Source organism: Hyperolius riggenbachi, chromosome 5 (genome assembly GCF_040937935.1).
Source record: "Hyperolius riggenbachi isolate aHypRig1 chromosome 5, aHypRig1.pri, whole genome shotgun sequence".
Taxonomy (NCBI): Eukaryota; Metazoa; Chordata; class Amphibia; order Anura; family Hyperoliidae; genus Hyperolius; species Hyperolius riggenbachi.
In genome coordinates, this window is record NC_090650.1 from 171,307,525 (window position 1) to 171,330,849 (window position 23,325).

Sequence of the window (23,325 nt, forward strand, 5' to 3'; positions counted from 1 at the left end):
TGTAATCTGAGACTGTTGGGTATTAATCACCCCGGTAAGATTGTTTACTGCGGTGGTCAGGACTTAAACTTGGTCACGCAGTGCGTCCATAATGTTTTGGTCTGCTGTTCTGTAACGATTGGTGTCAGCGAGAACAGATTTCTCTGATTATTGGTGATCTGCAGTATCACCAATAATACAGACGCTATACCTGATTATGTGTGATCTGCAGAATCACCAATAATACTGGTATAGCCAGGACCAGGACAACCAATGTGAGGGTATGTGTTTGGTGCAACAGTAATGATAGAGATACTCGCTATTCCCAGAGGAGCTGGGAGATAGGAGTATATCTATGTAACACAGGAATACAAACTCCAGCAAGCTGGAGATACAGACGATAGTGAGATAGTTCACCAGAGGAGCGTACTGATCACCCGAGGAATGGGTGATTCAGACTGTACTGTAGCCACTACTACCTGAGGGGCAGGTAGAGAGGATAGTACTGTAGTGACTATTCACCTGAGGAGCAGGTGATAAAGACTGTATTGCAGCAACTGACCACCTGAGGAGCAGGTGATTCAAATTGTACTGCAGCTAGTAATCTCCTGAGAAGCAGGTGATTCAGACTGTACTGCAGCTACTGACCACCTGAGGAGCAGGTGATTCAGATAGTACTGCAGCTAGTAATCTCCTGAGAAGCAGGTGATTCAGACTGTACTGCAGCTACTGACCACCTAAGGGGCAGGTGATTCAGATAGTACTGCAGCTAATATTCACCAGTGAAGCAGGTGATAGTGGCAGAGAATCCCTCACCAGTGACTAGGCTCACTGGTGAGGATAGGAGAGTCAGACAAGCAGGTTTGGCAACGAACGGACAGATACGGTACAGATACAGAAAGCTAGATCAGAGTAGTGTTTCAGGCAGAGTCGGCAACTATATCAGATAGGCAAAGATACAGGATCAGTAAACAGAAGAGTAGTCAGGCTAGTAGAAGGTCATAACAAACAATACAATTCAATTAGTACTTTAAGCTATCAACAGAATCTGGCTAAGTGTGGATCCCCAGCTCCAGCTGTTTCTAGCACACTTTGGGATCTGACTAGGTCTGAGTGCTAACACGTAACATTTGCAACAGCAGACGCGGAGCAACTGAATGACCTGTCCTATATATACTGCAAGCGCTCCACAGCGCCGCCCCAGTCACTCAGCCAATCCCGAGCATAGCTGGAGTCAGCTGATCGCCTGATCAGCTGACTCCCCTTCTAGTTGCATAAAGGTCCTGTCGCCTGGTGCGCTAGCGCGCGTAGCCCTTAGTCTATGAGCAATAGAAGTACCAGTCAGAGCACCAGCGTGTAACTGCGCGGCGGAAACCGCCGGCTGGGACGCGGAGATAGCCGCCATGCCGCTTGCTGTTCCGGGCGTATCTCCGCTATTCATTACATTAATTAGTTGGTTCAGATGATTAGGTTAATAGCTCGTTTAGAGAACCTTTTCATGATATGCTAATTTTTTTAGATAGGAATTTTGGGTTTTCATGAGCTGTATGCCAAAATCATCAATAATAAAACAATAAAAGGCTTGAAATACTTCAGTTGTGTGTAATGAATCTAAAATATATGAAAGTCTAATGTTTATCAGTACATTACAGAAAATAATTATTATCACAATATGCTAATTTTTTGAGAAGGACCTGTATTATTTTAGAAATAGCCCTATGCTCATTCCAACCAAATACTTTAAAGAAATAAACAAAGCTATTACTTCACTGCTATGGTATCCAAAAAGTCAGCGCATTGCGCTCTCAACTTTGCAACTTGATCAGCATAATGGAGGCATAGGTTTACCCGACTTTGAGCATTATTATTGGGCATCCGCCTTGGTCACGATACGATGGTGGTTTGATCAATCCCTGCACAACCCAGCCACAGCACTAGAAACAGAAATCATGGGCTCCATGGTTGCTCTTTCTAGCCTTCCATTTAGAGGCAGCAAACATATCCCTCGGGTCACACTAAACTAAGCCAGTGCAACAATGGAATGGTTTAAAACAAAGCATATCCATGTGTTAGAATGGCCCAGTAAAAGTCCAGCTCTAAATCCAATTGAGAATCTGTGGCAAGATCTGAAAACTGCTGTTCACAAACGCTGTCCATCTAATCTGACTGAGCTAGAGCTGTTTTGCAAAGAAGAATGTGATGAAACGCGGAAAAGCCGCTGTCTCTCAAGGCGAGGCGGCTGTTTCCGCGTCCAGCATGGCGTCACAACGCGGAAAAAACGCCGCATGCCGCTTAGGCAGAGCGGCGGAATCCGCATTGGGAACGGCGGAATCCGCATTGGAGGCGGCTCCCGCACTCAGTTCACTGGATACATTGCAAAACAGTACTGGTGTGGCTGGGACTGATAGTCCACCAAGATTCAGACTTACACGCGCGCGAACACAGAGGCAGAGTTTAAATAGCAGTTAGAAGGGTGTCGGCTGACCAGCTGGGTCAGCTGACAAATTCCACTGCTCCCATTGGACCAGCAATTAGGGAGGTCCTGGAAAGGTCCTAGAGTATATATACTGCTGGTTGTTCACTTGCTCTTTGTCTGGCGTGCGATCACATATGTGGGAGCACCCAGATCCGTAGTCAGATCCGCAAGTGTGCCGGGACCAGCTGGAGCTGTAATCCTACACTTAGCTAGATTCTGTTGATAGCTAAAGTACTAGTTTGATTGTGATTATTTGTTATGACTTTTGCCTGCCTTGACTATCCTCCTGAACTCTGATCTTGTACCTCGATATTTCTGATACTCTGTTGCCGAACCCCGGCTCATTCTTTGACTCTGCCTCTGCCTCCTGATTTTGTACCCCAATATATCTGATACCCCGTTGCTGAACCCTGCCTGTACTTTGACTCCGCCTTTGCCTCCTGATCTTGTACTTTATCTGTCCGTGTGTGTACGACCTGGCTTGTCCGACCCCGAGAACCGACCTTACTGTTAGAGGCGGTTCCTCGTTCTGTTAGTGATCCTTCCTCCTGAAGGTTGCTTTCAGTCTGTCCTTCCTACTGTCAGTCTGACTCCTCCCGTCTTGGAGAGCTCAAGTCTGCGGAAGGAATCTGTGCAGTTCTTCTTGCTGCACTGAGGCCTAGTCCTCAAAGTGTTACAGTTACACCAAACACTACACTCTACTCAGGTGAACAGAGGTTAGCTAGTATATCGGATTATCAATGATACTGCAGATCACGTATAATCTGGTATACATCTGTATTTCCTGTGATACTGCAGATCACTGGTAATCAGATCCTCTCTGTGCTTCACCGATCGTTACAGAACGCCAGGCCAAAAATACTGATGGACGCACAAGCTGACCCTCTGTCTGTGCTTGCCACTTCGGTGGATAACATCCATCAAGCACTGGGCCAGCACAAAGCCTTCATTGATGCTCTTAAAGGCTCTGTGCAATCCCTTCAGACGTCAGTTGATTCGGTGCGATCCCCTCCTAGTGATGACATACGTATGCCCGTACCTGAGAAGTTTTCCGGCCACAAGTCTGACTTCCGGAATTTTAGGAGTAGAGTGTTGTCATATTTCGAATTGAGACCCCGATCATCGGGGACTGAGACCCAACGGGTCATTTTTATTAAAACATTGTTAACCGGTGACTCCCAGACCTGGGCATACAATCTGCCTCCCACAGATACAGCTCTGACCTCAGTTGAGGAATTTTTTAAGGCTATGGCCGTGATATACGACGACCCTGACCTTGCAGCAACCTCTGAGCGGAAGCTCAAACTTTTGCGCCAAGGCAGAGGGTCGGTCGAGGATTACGCGGCAGAATTCCGTAGGTGGTCCGTCACCGCTAGATTTGACAATTTTGCCCTGATAGATTACTTCCTGTCTGGGTTATTGGAGGAGGTCTCCGACCTAATGTTAACTGTACCTGAGCCCAAGACAGTTGATCAGGCCATATCATCGGCCATTCGAGTTGATCGCAGGCTACGTCATCAGAGGCAGGCTAGGGGCAGTCACCGTGTCAGGGTGACTTCGTACGCGGCACCATCCGCTACTTCCCTAGTAACACCTTATCCGCCTGTCTCAACTTCTCCGGCCTTGCCTCCGCCCGAACCAATGCAGATTGGTCGAGCGAAACTGCCCGAACAAGCCGGGAAACGAGTCTGCCTAGGAGTAGTGGGGGGTGACACCCTAGGCACGTCATTCTCACCCCAAAAAGAGAAAAGATTGCTTCCCCCCTGTACGATTACATGGGATAATAAGTCTGTAGCCACTGAGGCTTTTATTGATTCGGGCTCAGCGGCTAATTTTATGAACACTGAATTTGCTCAGGAGTTGGGTATTCCTCTCACTCCAGTGAGTCCCCCCATTCAGGTCACGGCAGTAGACGATTCCCCTCTGCAACGGAATCGTTCCCTGTCACAGACACCGCAGGTGAAGGTCACCTTAGGGGTACTGCATGGGGAACATCTACAGTTCTTTGTATTGCATATGTCAACCTCCACTATCATCCTAGGCATGCCGTGGTTACAAGCCCATTCTCCACAAATAGACTGGGCTACGGGTCAGATAACCAGATGGTCCGATCATTGTCACCAGCACTGTTTAGGGAGGGTGACTTTGGGCCAAACCAGGGTTCAGGTGGAGGGGGTTCCTGAACAGTACATGGAATATGCTGACGTATTTTGTCCCAAGGCAGCGGATAAGTTACCCCCACATCGCCCTTTCGACTGTCCCATTGATTTCCGTTCCGGTTGTGTACCTCCCCGGGGTCATTTGTACAATCTGTCAGGGCCCGAAAAATTGGCCATGCAGGAGTACATCCGTGAAAATTTGGCTAAGGGTTTCATTCGCCCGTCCCGGTCCCCTGCTGGAGCAGGGTTCTTTTTTGTCAAAAAGAAAGATGGAGGCCTGCGACCCTGCATCGATTATCGCGGTCTCAACAAGATTACTGTAAAAAATCGCTATCCGTTGCCACTGATAGATGATTTGTTCACTCAGATTACGGATGCTAAAATCTTTTCTAAGCTAGACTTGCGGGGCGCGTACAATCTGGTACGCATAAGAAGGGGCGATGAGTACGGCCTTTAATACACCAGACGGGCATTATGAGTACCTGGTGATGCCCTTCGGGCTATGTAATGCTCCGGCCGTTTTTCAGGAACTCATTAACGAGGTATTCCGGGAGGTGTTGGGGAAATTTGTTCTGGCTTATCTTGATGATATTCTTATCTTCTCCAACAACCTCGCTGAACATAGAAACCATGTGAGGTTTGTGTTGAATCAGTTAAGGCAGAACTCGTTATACGCAAAACTTGAGAAGTGCATCTTTGAAGTAACAACTGTCGCTTTCTTGGGGTACATAATCTCCACCACGGGCCTATCTATGGATCCTGCCAAGGTCTCCGCTGTTCTGGAGTGGCCACAACCGGTTGGGTTGAAATCCCTTCAGCGCTTTCTTGGCTTCGCCAACTATTATAGACGATTTATAAAGGGGTACTCCACGGTCATTGCTCCCCTTACCTGTCTCACTAAGAAGGGGGCAGATACCACCCACTGGTCTCCTGAGGCTTTACAGGCTTTTGCCACCCTGAAGGGCCTATTCTGTTCAGCACCCATCCTCAGACATGTGGATGCCTCTTTCCCGTTCATTGTAGAGGTAGATGCCTCGGAGGTTGGGGTGGGGGCTGTGCTGTCTCAGCGGTCAGGCTTGCAGGGTAGATTGCACCCGTGTGCGTTTTTCTCTCGCAGGTTCTCCCCTGCAGAGAGGAAGTACGATATTGGCAATAGGGAGCTTTTGGCCATCAAGTTGGCTTTCGAGGAATGGCGACATTGGTTAGAAGGAGCTGAGCATACCGTCACGGTTTACACCGATCACAAAAACCTAGAGTATATCGAGGGGGCTAAGAGGTTGAGCCCGCGCCAGGCTCGGTGGTCGCTGTTCTTCTCCAGGTTTAGTTTCATTATTACATACACTCCAGGTAGCAAAAATGTTAAGGCGGATGCGTTATCCAGGTGTTTCGAGTCAGAGGCAGCACAGCCCTCCGTTCCAGAGACCATTGTTCCTCAGAGGTTGATACTGGCAGCAACTGGAACTTGGGAGGACTGGAAGGAGACTTTGACTCCCTTTCAGCAGGACATCCCGGAAGGGAAGCCCGCAGGGGTTTTGTTTATTCCTCTGCCATTTCGTCTCCAGGTACTGGAGATGTTCCATGCGCATAAGAATGCTGGCCATCCAGGGGCATCTAGAACACAGGATCTGGTGGCCAGATGCGCCTGGTGGCCGTCACTGGCAGCAGATTGCAAGGAATATGTGAAGGAGTGTACGATATGTGCCAGGAGCAAACCCTCCCGGCTGGCACCTGTCGGTACCTTACTGCCTTTGCCCACCCCGAGTGAGCCGTGGACCCACCTGTCCATGGATTTTGTGGGTGAGCTTCCCAGATCTGAAGGCATGACAGTCATTTGGGTCATAATTGACCGCTTTAGCAAGATGGCCCACTTTGTGCCATTGAAGGGACTCCCCTAGGCTCAGGAGTTGGCCGAATTATTTATTACACATGTATTCCGATTGCACGGCATTCCTGAAGACATAGTTTCAGATAGGGGAGTGCAATTTGTTTCCCGATTTTGGAAGGCTTTTTGCCAACTCATGGGCATAAAGCTATCATTCTCGTCTGGTTATCATCCTCAGACAAACGGCCAGACTGAGAGGATAAACCAGTCCTTAGAGCAGTTTTTGAGGTGTTATGTTGCAGAGGCGCAAGACGATTGGGTCAGATTCTTGCCCTTCGCGGAGTTTGCTCAGAATAATTAAAAAAATTCGTCCTCCGGATTTTCCCCCTTTCAGGTAGTGACAGGGAGATCACCCAAATTTTCCCCATTGCCTGTGGTCTCCACTCCGTTCCCAGCCCTGGAGCTCTGGCAAAGGTCATTTAGGAACCTTTGGGGGACAGTAAGAAGTAACCTGGAAAAAGCATTTCTGAGTCAGAAGGGTCAAGCTGACAAAAGACGCTCAGTGGAGTGGAGGTTCAGACCAGGAGACTTGGTCTGGGTATCCACACGTCACTTGACCCTGAGACAACCTTCTGATAAACTTGGTCCCAGGTTTGTGGGTCCATTCCCGGTTGTCAGGAAAATTAATGATGTTACATATACCGTTGATCTTCCCATCAGCATGCGGGGAGTAAGGTCTTTCCATGTATCCCTTCTTAAACCAGCAGTCCAGGTGGGTCCCACTCCTCCTCCACCTGTGTTGGTAGATGCCCAACCCGAATATGAGGTGGAGAAGATTATTGATTCACGTACTGTACAAAACTCGGTACAGTATCTCGTTCATTGGAAAGGGTACGGCATTGAAGAGAGGCAATGGGTACCAGGGAGGCGTATGCATGCGGATGAGTTAAGGAGGGAGTTTCATGCCTTACACCCCGAGAAGCCTGGTAGGAGTTGTCCGGAGTCCACTCCTCGGGGGGGGGGGGGTACTGTGATGAAACGCGGAAAAGCCGCTGTCTCTCAAGGCGAGGCGGCTGTTTCCGCGTCCAGCATGGCGTCACAACGCGGAAAAAACGCCGCATGCCGCTTAGGCAGAGCGGCGGAATCCGCATTGGGAACGGCGGAATCCGCATTGGAGGCGGCTCCCGCACTCAGTTCACTGGATACATTGCAAAACAGTACTGGTGTGGCTGGGACTGATAGTCCACCAAGATTCAGACTTACACGCGCGCGAGCACAGAGGCAGAGTTTAAATAGCAGTTAGAAGGGTCAGCTGACAAATTCCACTGCTCCCATTGGACCAGCAATTAGGGAGGTCCTGGAAAGGTCCTAGAGTATATATACTGCTGGTTGTTCACTTGCTCTTTGTCTGGCGTGCGATCACATATGTGGGAGCACCCAGATCCGTAGTCAGATCCGCAAGTGTGCCGGGACCAGCTGGAGCTGTAATCCTACACTTAGCTAGATTCTGTTGATAGCTAAAGTACTAGTTTGATTGTGATTATTTGTTATGACTTTTGCCTGCCTTGACTATCCTCCTGAACTCTGATCTTGTACCTCGATATTTCTGATACTCTGTTGCCGAACCCCGGCTCGTTCTTTGACTCTGCCTCTGCCTCCTGATTTTGTACCCCAATATATCTGATACCCCGTTGCTGAACCCTGCCTGTACTTTGACTCCGCCTTTGCCTCCTGATCTTGTACTTTATCTGTCCGTGTGTGTACGACCTGGCTTGTCCGACCCCGAGAACCGACCTTACTGTTAGAGGCGGTTCCTCGTTCTGTTAGTGATCCTTCCTCCTGAAGGTTGCTTTCAGTCTGTCCTTCCTACTGTCAGTCTGACTCCTCCCGTCTTGGAGAGCTCAAGTCTGCGGAAGGAATCTGTGCAGTTCTCCTTGCTGCACTGAGGCCTAGTCCTCAAAGTGTTACAGTTACACCAAACACTACACTCTACTCAGGTGAACAGAGGTTAGCTAGTATATCGGATTATCAGTGATACTGCAGATCACGTATAATCTGGTATACATCTGTATTTCCTGTGATACTGCAGATCACTGGTAATCAGATCCTCTCTGTGCTTCACCGATCGTTACAAAGAATAGGCAAGGATTTCTGTCTCTAGATGTGCAAAGCAGGTAGAGACATACCCTAAAAGACTGACACCTGTAATTGCAGCAAAAGGTGGTTCTACAAAGTATTGACTCAGGGGGCTGAATAATTACGCACACCCCACTTTGTAGTTATTGATTTGTAAAAAATGTTTGGAATCATATATGATTTTCGTTCCACTTCTCACGTGTACACCACTTTGTATTGGTCTTTCACGTGGAATTCCAATAAAATTGATTCATGTTTGTGGCAGTAATGTGATAAAATGTGGAAAACTTCAAGGGGGCCGAATACTTTTGCAAGCCATGGTGAGGCAATTTCATGCAATTTTATACAATTGGATGTTTTATGCAATTTTATGCAATTGGATGTTTTATGCAATGTTATACAATTGGATGGTAATACCAAGCATGTTTATTGAGTAAGCTTCCTTTATCACCATACCACCTTGATTGTATTTATTTGCTACTCATTTGATCTACTGCTGTGCAGCACTTATTATGCAATTCCCTCTTCTTGTTCACTATACACTCCCCCCCCCCCCCCCCCCCCGACCTATAGATTCTTATGGTGTTTATACTTTGGCCCATATGCAGCATATACGTGTAATTTCTATTGCCAATTCTTACTTTTAATTTTATGATTTTATGTTTATTGCCCCTACTGTAACCTAACATTGAACTAGGTATACTGATGACCCCATGTTGGTCAGTACCTACACTGTTATCACAACACGGTATGCCGCCCACAAATAGACTATACTATTGGATGCAATTTTATGCAATTCAATGTTTTATTCAATCTTATGCAATTTTATGCAATTAGATGTTGGTACCATGTACTGTTTACTGAGCAATCCTTCTCTGTCTCACAGTTTTATGCTTCGTTCATAGACTGAGGAAGGGGGATATGCCTATGAAACGCGTTGCACTTTCTGGAGTATGTGAATAAATATTTGGTTGAACTCTATCAACAGTTTGTTGTGTCTACTTGGAGGAGGGAAATCCACCTCATCCTCCCCTGACTTTTAAACTTTTTATTGACTTTTATCCTTTTGGCACCTCTGTTTGCCTGTACATGTTCTAAGTTCACCCTTGGTGGAGAGCAACTTCTTAATCCTGAGTGGGGACAGGTCTAATCTCCCCACTTGCCTTTACAGTGGTTGCCTGGAAGGTAATCCCGGTTTGTGAGTATTATTATCATATACTTACTTTGTCACACCCATATTACCAGTACATACTATACTATATTGAGCTCTTGGTGTTTCTTTCTGAACTCCTTGTGGTTGCGGCCTATACTGGACTGGTTTCCAGATAAACTAACAAATGCCATAGCCAGTGTCTGGGAACTTTTAGGAAAACTATACTAAACTATAAGGCCTCTTTTTATCTACCATTTTATTCACTTTGGATATCCTTTAACACAGCTCAATATTATATGAAACGATAGTTGGCATACACCCTGCAATCAATAGTCAATCTGTAATCCCAGGAAAAAAGATCATACACATAAATATAGTTACGGTGATCAGGCGTCCCACTTTAGCAGGGACGCGTCCCACTTTCGGGGTCCCCTGTCCCAGGCTGCCTTGCATCCGGGCAGCAGGACTGTGGCCACCGTCAGATGCTCTATAGTAGGCGAGCCCACCTGGCTGCATCATCTGGGCCCCTAGTTTGCTGCCCTGCCCACCCTCCAATCATGTGATCTCCAGGCTGCCTCAGCTCTGCCCCCAGAGTGCTGTTTCGCCTTGCCCACCCTCCAATCAGTGCGGCCGACTGGCCGCATCAGGCCCGCCCCTGGCATGCTTGCAGCTGCCACGAGGAGAAGCAGGAAAAGATGGTAAGAGTTCTCAGTGTATCCTCCCCTCCTGGTGTCAACTTCCCCCCACCCAGTCAGTGTCAATCGCCTTCCCACCAAGTCAGTGTCACCCTCCTTCCCACCTTGTCATCCTTCTCCTCACCCAGTCAGTGTCACCCTCCTCCTCACCTTGTGTCAACCTCCTCCCTGTCCAGTATCACCCTCCTTCTGCCCAGTGTCACCCTCTCAGCGGCACCCAGTCAATGTCACCCTCCTACCCACCTTGTCACCCTCCTCCCCACCCAGTCAGTGTCACCCTCCTCCCTGTCCAGGGTCACCCTCCTTCCGCCCAGTGTCACCCTCTCAGCGGCACCCAGTCAGTGTCAGCCTCCTACCCACCTAGTGTCACCCTCCTCCTCACCTTTTGTCACCTTCCTACCCACCTTGTCACTCTCCTCTCCACCTAGTCAGTGTCACCTTCCTCCTCACCTTTTGTCACCCTCCTTCTCACCTTGTGTCACCCTCCTACCCACCCAGTGTCACCCTCCTTCTCACCTTGTGTCACCCTCCTATTATTATTATTTATTGTATTTATAAAGCACCAACATATTATGCAGCGCTGGTCCTAGTGTCCTACCCACCTTGTCACCCTCCTCCCCACCCAGTCAGCGTCACCCTATTCCTCACCTTATGTCACCCTCCTACCTACCTAGTGTCACCCTCCTCCTCACATTGTGTTCACCCTCATACCCACTTAGTGTCACTCTTCTCCTCACCTTGTGTCACCCTCCTACCCACCTTGTCACCCTCCTCCCCACTCAGTCAGTATCACCCTATTCCTCACCTTGTGTCACCCTTCTCCTCACCCAGTCAGTGTCACCCTGCTCACCTTGTGTCACCCTCCTCCCTGTTCAGTGTCACCCTCTCAGTGGTACCCAGGTAGTATCACCTTCTTCTCCACCCAGTGTCACCATCCTTCCCATCCAGTGTCACGCTCCTTCCTCCCAGTGTCACCCGCTCAGTGGCACCCAGTGGCACCCTCCCATTTCACTCAGGAGTTCCATCTCACCAGCACCCAGTGGGTGGGAACATTTAATGCACTTATGTCTGAGGTAACATTTGTTGCATTTCATATATGTATGTGCATTTCACAAGTGTGCTGCATTTCATGTGGGGGGTAAGATTCACTGAATTTTAACGTGTGTGGGAGGTAATGTTTGCCTCATTTCCCATTTGCTGCATTTTATGTGTTGGAAGTAACGTTTGCCTCATTGCATGTGTTGTGAATCATTTGCTCCATTTCATTTGTCGGAAGTAACGGTTGTTGCAGATCATGTGTCGGAGGTAACAGTTGTTGTATTTCATGTGTCGGAGGTAATGGTTGTTGCACGTCATGTGTAACGGTAACGGTTTCTACACTTATTACTTGATGGTCATAGTTAGCTGCATTTGCTACTTTGGGGTTATTGTTGCAGCATTTGGTATTTTGGGGGCTCATGATTACTAAATGGTATGCTAATAAATAGCATCAAAAATTTTCAGCAAATTTATCGTCTGCACATCCATGATGCAAATTTCCTGTTTCACCACATCATGGCGGAAAATCTGCTTCCTTATGTTTGGGAAACAATGACTAATTACCCTTAGGGTCACTTTGCCTAACTGTTTTGGGAAGAAATTCTGGCCCGCTGCCTTACAGTTACACCGTAACATTACAGTTAACTCAGCCCATGTGATGTCATGGCAACGCCCATTTTTTGCTGTGGTGCGCAAAGTGCGCCGCACTGTCGTGACTTGCCCAGTCAGTATAGTATAGTTCTGCTGAATACTGAATATAGTTAAGATCTTCTAAGAAGGTGCCAAAGGTTAAGGATGTTCTTGTCATGAAATGCATCTACTGGCAAATTTCCTGAACTATTGATGAACTTCCTCCATTTCGCCAGCAGATGTCCTCTGTGTCCTCAGTGTTTGAAACTGCTTGAACTATTCTCTGCCACCAGCAGAGGTCTTACTCACAAGAACTGTTATTGCAGATTTAATAAGGGCAGGTCTGTGATCACCTGGACTTTGTCATCTGACTTTCTTGCACACTATATAAGCTGCTTTAACAGACCACCCTGTGCTAGCTCATCAAAGTCTGTTCCTGATCCTGAGTCCTAGCCTCAAAGTATGTTCCTGATCCTGAGTCCTAGCCTTCCTGTCTTGCTCAGCCTTGTATCTGTAATTATCGTGTTTGACCTGTTTTCTGTATCTGACTAACCTTTTGCCTAAGCGATTGTGTCTTGTTTGTATCTCTGGTTTGACCCTGCATGTATGACGTTCCGTTGCCTGCCAATTATAATTCTGATGCTCTGCCTTTGTATATAATGTATATGATGCTCATGTGTATATAGTAGTCAGGTCTGGGGTTCAGTGTGCACACTATTGTTATGCTTGGAGACCTTTGCATATTATCCTATATGCAGGGGGTCCATAGCATCTGCAATACCTGATAGATTCTGCTTATGTGTTAGTTTCCAGTTGCACCATTGCTTATGCATCCTGATAGTACTATTCTCTGCATAGAACTTAATGCTAATTGTGTATGCATCCTGATGGTCAGATTCTCTGCATAAACTTAATCTCAATTGTTTATGCGTCCTGTTCATTTCACTCTCTGCATGATCTTAATGCTGATTGTTTGTTTGTAAGCTCTTTAACAGTCTAGTTGCATACTCTGTGCATGAACTTAATGTACGACATTTATGCTGTTTATCTCTTGAGACTGATTACAATAAATCTTTATGTTTATTCCTTTAATTCCATTCTCAGTGTTTCTTGCATACTGACAGTACAATCTTCCTTGCGATTCCCATGCATTGCACACCAATGCATCAGAATCATGACAGTTCTGTCTATAGATTTTATTAGACTCATCGAGAGAGTCATCTCCATTGGAAACCCTACAATTCATTTCATAGCACTCCAACCCTTTTCTTAAAATGCATTAATCATTTACCTGTTCCGGCAAAAATCTTATATAGTGTATAGGAGGCAAATTATAAATAAGAATTAAGAAACATGCTAGAAGCACATGCAAAGTTCTCTGCACAGACACAATGGGAAAACACAGTTGTACTTACTGCTGACTAACTGGCCAACACTCAAAGCAGAAGAAGAAGAAGTGGAAGAAGAAGAGGAAGTTTGACAGACTGGACTTTGACACCGACTATGAGCAAGGTTCAAAAGATTGACTTGTGATGCTCCTGGAATCACTTGTGTCTGTGTTGGTGGTTGAAACTGTATAACACAATATATCAATATGAACATTAGAGGAACTGTGAGTATTAAAATTGCTTATTTTTTTCTTTTACAATATTCATTTATATATCATTTAGACAGTGTATGCCCAATCTTTCCTAACCTTGATACTATGAGGTGACATCTACAGTGGTTTGCAAAAGTATTCAGCCCCCTTAAAGTTTTCCACATTTTGTCACATTACTGCCACAAACATGAATCAATTTTATTGGAATTCCACGTGAAAGACCAATACAAAGTGGTGTACACGTGAGAAGTGGAACAAAAATCATACATGATTCCAAACATGTTTTACAAATCAATAATTGCAAAGTGGGGTGTGCGTAATTATTCAGCCCCCTGAGTCAATACTTTGTAGAACTACCTTTTTCTGCAATTACAGCTGCCAGTTAGTGTTGGGCGAACATTTAGATGTTCGGGTTCGGGCCGAACAGGCCGAACATGGCCGCGATGTTCGGGTGTTCGACCCGAACTCCGAACATAATGGAAGTCAATGGGGACCCGAACTTTTGTGCTTTGTAATGCCTCCTTACATGCTACATACCCCAAATTTACAGGGTATGTGCACCTTGGGAGTGGGTACAAGAGGAAAAAAAAATTAGCAAAAAGAGCTTATAGTTTTTGAGAAAATCGATTTTAAAGTTTCAAAGGGAAAACTGTCTTTTAAATGCGGGAAATGTCTGTTTTCTTTGCACAGGTAACATGCTTTTTGTCGGCATGCAGTCATAAATGTAATACATATAAGAGGTTCCAGGAAAAGGGACCGGTAACGCTAACCCAGCAGCAGCACACGTGATGGAACAGGAGGAGGGTGGCGCAGGAGGAGAAGGCCACGCTTTGAGACACAACAACCCAGGCCTTGCATGAGGACAAGAAGCGTGCGGATAGCAATTTGCATTTTGTCGCCATGCAGTCATAAATGTAATACAGATGAGAGGTTCAATAAACAGGGACCGGAAACGCTAATCCATCACAGATGTTCATTGTTCATGTTACTTGGTTGGGGTCCGGGAGTGTTGCGTAGTCGTTTCCAATCCAGGATTTATTCATTTTAATTTGAGTCAGACGGTCTGCATTTTCTGTGGAGAGGCGGATACGCCGCCGATCTGTGACGATGCCTCCGGCAGCACTGAAACAGCGTTCCGACATAACGCTGGCTGCCGGGCAAGCCAGCACCTCTATTGCGTACATTGCCAGTTTGTGCCAGGTGTCTAGCTTCGATACCCAATAGTTGAAGGGTGCAGATGGATTGTTCAACACAGCTACGCCATCTGACATGTAGTCCTTGACCATCTTCTCCAGGCGATCGGTGTTGGAGGTGGATCTGCACGCTTGCTGTTCTGTGTGCTGCTGCATGGGTGTCAGAAAATTTTCCCACTCCAAGGACACTGCCGATACCATTCCCTTTTGGGCACTAGCTGCGGCTTGTGTTGTTTGCTGCCCTCCTGGTCGTCCTGGGTTTGCGGAAGTCAGTCTGTCGGCGTACAACTGGCTAGAGGAGGGGGAGGATGTCAATCTCCTCTCTAAAGTCTCCACAAGGGCCTGCTGGTATTCTTCCATTTTGACCTGTCTGGCTCTTTCTTCAAGCAGTTTTGGAACATTGTGTTTGTACCGTGGATCCAGAAGGGTATAAACCCAGTAATTGGTGTTGTCCAGAATGCGCACAATGCGTGGGTCGCGTTTAATGCAGTCCTAGGCCGAAGAGGTCATAGCCTAGGGTCACAAAACCTGTTTATTTGGGCAATTTCAATGGTGGCGAGTCTGACGTACATAAATCGCAGCAATGGCCGTTAGCAACGTCTGAATCTCACGAAATGTCTCATGCAGGTAGAAGACATATTGTTAGACTTGGATTCCAAAGATGGGGTCCCTACATCTCTGCAAACCAGAGTTACAGGGGTCCAAAATTGGTAAAATCCCCCATAGGATTTCATTGCCTCCCTATTTCACTTTCCAAAATCTCACATCTTTTCAAAGGGCAATGGCTCAGCAGTACCAAATTTTCTAGCATTGTAGGGACCCTTAGGGGGAACATGACTGGTGAGTTTCGGGCCCCTAGGCCGAAGAGGTCATAGCCTAGGGTCACAAAAACCTGTTTATTTGGGCTATTTCAATGGTAGTGATGGTGGCGTACATAAATCTCAGCAATGGCCGTTAGCAAAGTCTGAATCTCACGAAATGTCTCATGCAGGTAGAAGACATATTGTTAGACTTGGATTCCAAAGATGGGGTCCCTACATCTCTGCAAACCAGAGTTACAGGGGTCCAAAATTGGTAAAATCCCCCATAGGATTTCATTGCCTCCCTATTTCACTTTCCAAAATCTCACATCTTTTCAAAGGGCAATGGCTCAGCAGTACCAAATTTTCTAGCATTGTAGGGACCCTTAGGGGGAACATGACTGGTGAGTTTCGGGCCCCTAGGCCGAAGAGGTCATAGCCTAGGGTCACAAAAACCTGTTTATTTGGGCTATTTCAATGGTAGTGATGGTGACGTACATAAATCGCAGCAATGGCCGTTAGCAAAGTCTGAATCTCAAGAAATGTCTCATGCAGGTAGAAGACATATTGTTAGACTTGGATTCCAAAGATGGGGTCCCTACATCTCTGCAAACCAGAGTTACAGGGGTCCAAAATTGGTAAAATCCCCCATAGGATTTCATTGGGCCTCCTATTTACCGTTCCAAAATCTCACACCATTTCAAAGGGCAATGGCTCAGCAGTGGCAAAACTCACCAGTCATGATCCCCCTAAGGGTCCCTACAATGCTAGAAAATTTGGTACTGCTGAGCCATTGCCCTTTGAAAAGATGTGAGATTTTGGAAAGTGAAATAGGGAGGCAATGAAATCCTATGGGGGATTTTACCAATTTTGGACCCCTGTAACTCTGGTTTGCAGAGATGTAGGGACCCCATCTTTGGAATCCAAGTCTAACAATATGTCTTCTACCTGCATGAGACATTTCGTGAGATTCAGACGTTGCTAACGGCCATGGCTGCGATTTATGTACGTCACCATCACTACCATTGAAATAGCCCAAATAAACAGGTTTTTGTGACCCTAGGCTATGACCTCTTCGGCCTAGGGGCCCGAAACTCACCAGTCATGTTCCCCCCTAAGGGTCCCTACAATGCTAGAAAATTTGGTACTGCTGAGCCATTGCCCTTTGAAAAGATGTGAGATTTTGGAAAGTGAAATAGGGAGGCAATGAAATCCTATGGGGGATTTTACCAATTTTGGACCCCTGTAACTCTGGTTTGCAGAGATGTAGGGACCCCATCTTTGGAATCCAAGTCTAACAATATGTCTTCTACCTGCATGAGACATTTCGTGAGATTCAGACTTTGCTAACGGCCATTGCTGAGATTTATGTACGCCACCATCACTACCATTGAAATAGCCCAAATAAACAGGTTTTTGTGACCCTAGGCTATGACCTCTTCGGCCTAGGGGCCCGAAACTCACCAGTCATGTTCCCCCTAAGGGTCCCTACAATGCTAGAAAATTTGGTACTGCTGAGCCATTGCCCTTTGAAAAGATGTGAGATTTTGGAAAGTGAAATAGGGAGGCAATGAAATCCTATGGGGGATTTTACCAATTTTGGACCCCTGTAACTCTGGTTTGCAGAGATGTAGGGAACCCATCTTTGGAGCCCAAGTCTAACAATATGTCTTCTACCTGCATGAGACATTTCGTGAGATTCAGACGTTGCTAACGGCCATTGCTGCGATTTATGTACGTCAGACTCGCCACCATTGAAATTGCCCAAATAAACAGGTTTTGTGACCCTAGGCTATGACCTCTTCGGCCTAGGACTGCATTGAACGCGACCCACGCATTGTGCGCATTCTGGACAACACCAATTACTGGGTTTATACCCTTCTGGATCCACGGTACAAACACAATGTTCCAAAACTGCTTGAAGAAAGAGCCAGACAGGTCAAAATGGAAGAATACCAGCAGGCCCTTATGGAGACTTTAGAGAGGAGATTGACATCCTCCCCCTCCTCTAGCCAGTTGTACGCCGACAGACTGACTTCCGCAAACCCAGGACGACCAGGAGGGCAGCAAACAACACAAGCCGCAGCCAGTGCCCAAAAGGGAATGGTATCGGCAGTGTCCTTGGAGTGGGAACATTTTCTGACACCCATGCAGCAGCACACAGAACAGCAAGCGTGCAGATCCACCTCCAACACCGATCGCCTAGAGAAGATGGTCAAGGACTACATGTCAGATGGCGTAGCTGTGTTGAACAATCCATCTGCACCCTTCAACTATTGGGTATCGAAAGCTAGACACCTGGCACAAACTGGCAATGTACGCAATAGAGGTGCTGGCTTGCCCGGCAGCCAGCGTTATGTCGGAACGCTGTTTCAGTGCTGCCGGAGGCATCGTCACAGATCGGCGGCGTATCCGCCTCTCCACAGAAAATGCAGACCGTCTGACTCAAATTAAAATGAATCAATCCTGGATTGGAAACGACTACGCAACACTCCCGGACCCCAACCAAGTAACATGAACAATGAACATCTGTGATGGGTTAGCGTTTCCGGTCCCTGTTTATTGAACCTCTCATCTGTATTACATTTATGACTACATGGCGACAAAATGCAAATTGCTATCCGCACGCTTCTTGTCCTCATGCAAGGCCTGGGTTGTTGTGTCTCAAAGCGTGGCCTTATCCTCCTGCGCCACCCTCCTCCTGTTCCATCACGTGTGCTGCTGCTGGGTTAGCGTTACCGGTCCCTTTTCCTGGAACCTCTTATATGTATTACATTTATGACTGCATGCCGACAAAAAGCATGTTACCTGTGCAAAGAAAACAGACTTTTCCCGCATTTAAAAGACAGTTTTCCCTTTGAAACTTTAAAATCGATTTTCTCAAAAACTATAAGCTCTATTTGCTAATTTTTTTTTCCTCTTGTACCCACTCCCAAGGTGCACATACCCTGTAAATTTGGGGTAAGTAGCATATAAGGAGGCTTTACAAAGCACGAAAGTTCGGGTCCCCATTGACTTCCATTATGTTCGGAGTTCGGCCATGTTCGGCCCGAACCCGAACATCTAGATGTTCGCCCAACACTACACGTGACCCATTCGGCCAATCACAGCGCTAGCCGAACGTTCGGGTAACGTTCGGCCATGCGCTCTTAGTTCGGCCATATGGCCGAACAGTTTGGCCGAACACCATCAGGTGTTCGGCCGAACCCGAACATCACCCGAACAGGGTGATGTTCTGCAGAACCCGAACAGTGGCGAACACTGTTCGCCCAACACTACTGCCAGTCTTTTAGGGTATGTCTTGCACATCTAGAGACTGATATCCTTTCCCATTCTTCTTTGCAAAACAGCTCCAGCTCAGTCAGATTAGATGGATAGTGTTTGTGAACAGCAGTTTTCAGATCTTGCCATAGATTCTCGATTGAATTTAGATTTGGACTTTTACTGGGCCATTCTAACACATGGATATACTTTGTTTTAAACCATTTCATTGTTGCCCTGGCTTTATGTTTAAGGTCGTTGTCCTGCTGGAAGGTGAACCTCCACCCCAGTCTCAAGTCTTTTGCAGACTCCAAGAGGTTTTCTTCCAAGATTGCCCTGTATTTGACTCCATCCATCTTCCCATCAACTCTGACCAGCTTCCCTGTCCCTGCTGAAGAGAAGCACCCCCAGAGAATGATGCTGCCACCACCATATTTGACAGTGGGGATGGTGTCTTCAGAGTGATGTGCAGTGTTAGTTTTCCACCACACATAGCGTTTTGCATTTTGGCCAAAAAGTTCCATTTTGGTCTCATCTGACCAGAGCACCTTCTTCCACATGTTTGCTGTGTCCCCCACATGGCTTGTTGCAAACTGCAAAGGAGACTTCTTATGCTTTTCTGTTAACAATGGCTTTCTTCTTGCCACTCTTCCATAAAGGCCAACTTTGTGCAGTACCCGAGTAAAAGTTGTCCTATGGATAGATTCCCCCACCTGAGCTGTAGATCTCTGCAGCTCGTCCAGAGTCACCATGGGCCACTTGACTGTATGTCCGATCAGCGCTCTCCTTGTTCGGCCTGTCAGTTTAGGTGGACCACCTTGTCTTGGTAGGTTTACAGTTGTGCCATACTCCATCCATTTCTGAATGATTGCTTGAACAGTGCTTCGTGAGATGTTCAAAGCTTTGGAAATCTTTTTGTAGCCTAAGCCTGCTTTAAATTTCTCTAACTTTATCCCTGACCTGTCTGGTGTGTTCTTTAGACTTCATGGTGTTGTTGCTCCCAATATCCTCTTAGACAACCTCTGAGGCCATCACAGAGCAGCTGTATTTGTACTGACATTAGATTACACACAGGTGCACTCTATTTAGTCATTAGCACTCATCAGGCAATGTCTATGGGCAACTGACTGCACTCAGACCAAAGGGTGCTGAATAATTACGAACACCCCACTTTGCAGTTATTCATTTGTAAAAAATGTTTGGAATCATGTATGATTTTCGTTCCACTTCTCACACGTACACCACTTTGTATTGGTCTTTCACATGGAATTCCAATAAAATTGATTCATGTTTGTGGCAGTAATTTGACAAAATGTGGTAAACTTCAAGGAGACCGAATACTTTTGCAAGCCACTGTATCCTTAGTCCTGTCAGATGGTTTGCTTACTGAAAGTCTTGAAGGCAGTAAAAATATATCTGGTCTCCCAGAATGCTCAAGGGGTGGTTCTGCATAGTAAGCATTACTGTGAGGGTGGGGTTACATACCAGTATACAGAAATCAGGAAAAATATTGTAAAAATGGGTATAATTAATAATTCACTGCATTCTACTTTGTCTGTCCCCACCCCGTATACTTTAAGGATCCCTGGCAAAGTTACCTGTGATATATCCAATAAAAAGTTAAATTTAAAAAAATGAAATGGGTGTTGACAGTATCAACAGAACGCAACCAAAAAATGGTTTATCTTTTAGATATTAAATTGCAGATCTAAAGTAGGTTAACATTGAACTACTTCTGAGTATCTTTAGTAGTTGCTGAGAATACAGTGTTCAAAAATGATGCTAATAAAAAATGCTAACTCTCAATGCTTAATAGGCTCAGCTAAATATTCAATGCTAAGAATCACCAGAATATAACATCAATAAGGCATACCTCTTTTCAATTATGTAGAAGGTCTCACCCCAAGGTAGCTGTTGTTGATATGTGTAAAACCTGCCCATTTCAAAAATGGCTGAAAAAAAATGAAATTTCCCACTGACGAATTTTCCATATCTTGGAATTTTTTGTGCGTCATTCAACTTATCTTATTTACAAAGTAACATTTAATTAATGATGGCAATATCGTAATTAATTAGGTACACACGCAGGTAGAGATCTTGACTACGTCATAACCTCCCGATTAGAGAAATGTCATGAGACACTGGGTCTCCATAATTAAAAACATCTCCCATATCTACGTTCCATGATGTTACATCTGTGTCTTAACTGGCCTGAGGTATGCCCATTTCTTTCTGAAATGCTGTCGGCCATCTTGGCCCACCAAAATACATAGGCCTGTAACAACAGTATTCAGACTTACAGTAAATTAATACTTAAACACTATACTATCCTTAAAGAGTAATCAAATATTGTGTACTAGTCTACCTAAACCCGTATAAAAACAGCTCTAGGTAGGGAAATTATTGCCGCCTGCCCGGCGCGTGCGCGCGCCTGCCGCACACATGGCCGCCCGCGCGCACCCGCCGCCCTGCTCCCTGGCCTCACCTTCCGTCCCGTCCCAATGGCTTTCTGTACTGCACATGCGCAGTGCAAAAAAAGCTTCAGACGGACAGACAGGGAAAGATGCTGATGACGCAGGGACAGTTAGGTTTTATTGTATAGGATACTGATCAGCTATCTAAATAATTTCTTTCTATAATTTTTTTTTATGAAGAAATCATTAATTTTATAAACATATAAAATATTCAAACGTCAGATGGCAGTGTATTAAACTTTTGATTAAAAATGTTTTATCTATGTGACATTTTATAAAAGTCACAATGAACTACCATAACATGGTGTTTGCTGTCGTCATTAATTTCAAAATAATTAGAGATGGCTCAAACCTCCGATTTTCGGTTCACGAACCTCGAACGCGAACTTCCGCAAAAGTTCGGTTCGCACGAACTTTTGCGAACCGCAATAGACTTCAATGGGGAGGCGAACTTTGAAAACTAGAAACATTTATGCTGGCCAGAAAAGTGATGGAAAAGATGTTTCAAGGGGTCTAATGCTGGGCATACACGGTTAGTTTTTGCGCCGGTATCGAGCCAGTGGCTCGATGCCAGCGTGTCACCGCGCATGCACGCGGATCAATCCCCGCTTGTCCCCGCGGGCGCTGCTAATCAGCAGCTCATTTCTTCCCATTGTTCTCCTCACAGCTTTCGAGCGCAGTATCGATCCGGCGGGGTATCGGACAGGTTGGATCTTATCAATCGAGCCATCGGCAGCTCAATTGATAAGTAGTATCTAACCGTGTATGCCCAGCATAACACCTGAGTTTTTTCAGTGACTACAAGAGGGAAAAATAAATCAAAAAGACCTTATAGTTCTTGAGAAAATTGTTTTTAAAATTCTCCTTCTGACCGTGGGAAAATTAAATGCCCATCGAATTTAGCGGTTAATAGCAAAGCCCCTTTAAAAGCTAGAAACACCAAAATTGCTGGGAATGTGAAGCAGAACAGTGGGAACAAGAGGGGAAAAAAATTGTCAAAAAGACCTTATACTTTTTGGCACCATGGGTGCACCAGGTGCCAGCCTAGGTGAGGGTGACAGGTGAAGGCAGGTGGGGAGAGACAGCGGGAGCCGGCAGCTATGCGTCTCAAAGGACGCATTCTCTGCTATGTGGGGGGTGGCGGAGATCTTCAATCAACTTAATTGAGGATCACAAGGTAAGAGGATACTATATTCGTGGGATCATTTACCGAGGATATTGGCATGGGCAATGTTTTTTAAAGGTACAGGTAAGTATTTCTGGTTAATTAAGAACATTAAAGGATTTTATTTCATTTAACCCTTTGTGGAAATGGGCAAGGGGTACTTTGTACCCCTATACTCATTTCCCCTGGGAGAGGGGTGGGCATCTGGGACCCCCTTCTTAAAGGGGACTCCCAGATGCCACCATGAACCATCCCCCAGGGAGTCGTCGCCCCCACCTCCTCCTGGGGCACCGGAGGTGGGGAAGAGCCCCTTGTCCATGTATTGGACAAGGGCTCGGGGGGAGAGGGGAAGGCTTGGCTGCCCCTCTCCCCCAAGCCCCCCCCCCATACGATGGACCATGCGGGCTGGTATAGCTCAGGGTGCGAAGCCTCACGGGGCCAGGGCTCCGCATTCTGTCTATCCCAGCCTGCATGGGGGACAAGGGGTTACAGAGAGCTCAGTAGGGGGAACCCCACGTCATTTTTATTTTTCAGATTTCCCACACTCAGCATATAAAAATATATATTTTTTTAAATATTGTTTCCTGCAATCTTTTTAACATATCCAGCAAATTTGGTGTCGCTAGGATGTAAGGGGCCTTTGCTATTAACTGCTAAAGTTGGCGGGTGATAACCAACCAGAATTATAGGGATCCAAAAGTGCTGAATTTTGCCATTGGCTTTTATTGGGCTCCCTATTTCACT

The 23,325-nt window shown here is 46.2% G+C and overlaps 1 protein-coding gene across 1 annotated transcript in view; it reads right to left on the bottom strand.

Moving 5' to 3' along the window:
- The window catches only part of POU6F2 (POU class 6 homeobox 2), a 1,008,259-nt gene that overhangs the window by 213,265 nt on the left and 771,669 nt on the right, over positions 1 to 23,325 (bottom strand). Inside the window, exon 4 of the mRNA XM_068238300.1 lies at positions 13,504 to 13,660. Within this exon, the coding sequence (XP_068094401.1) occupies positions 13,504 to 13,660 (157 nt within the window). The remainder of the gene's footprint in view (positions 1 to 13,503; positions 13,661 to 23,325) is intronic.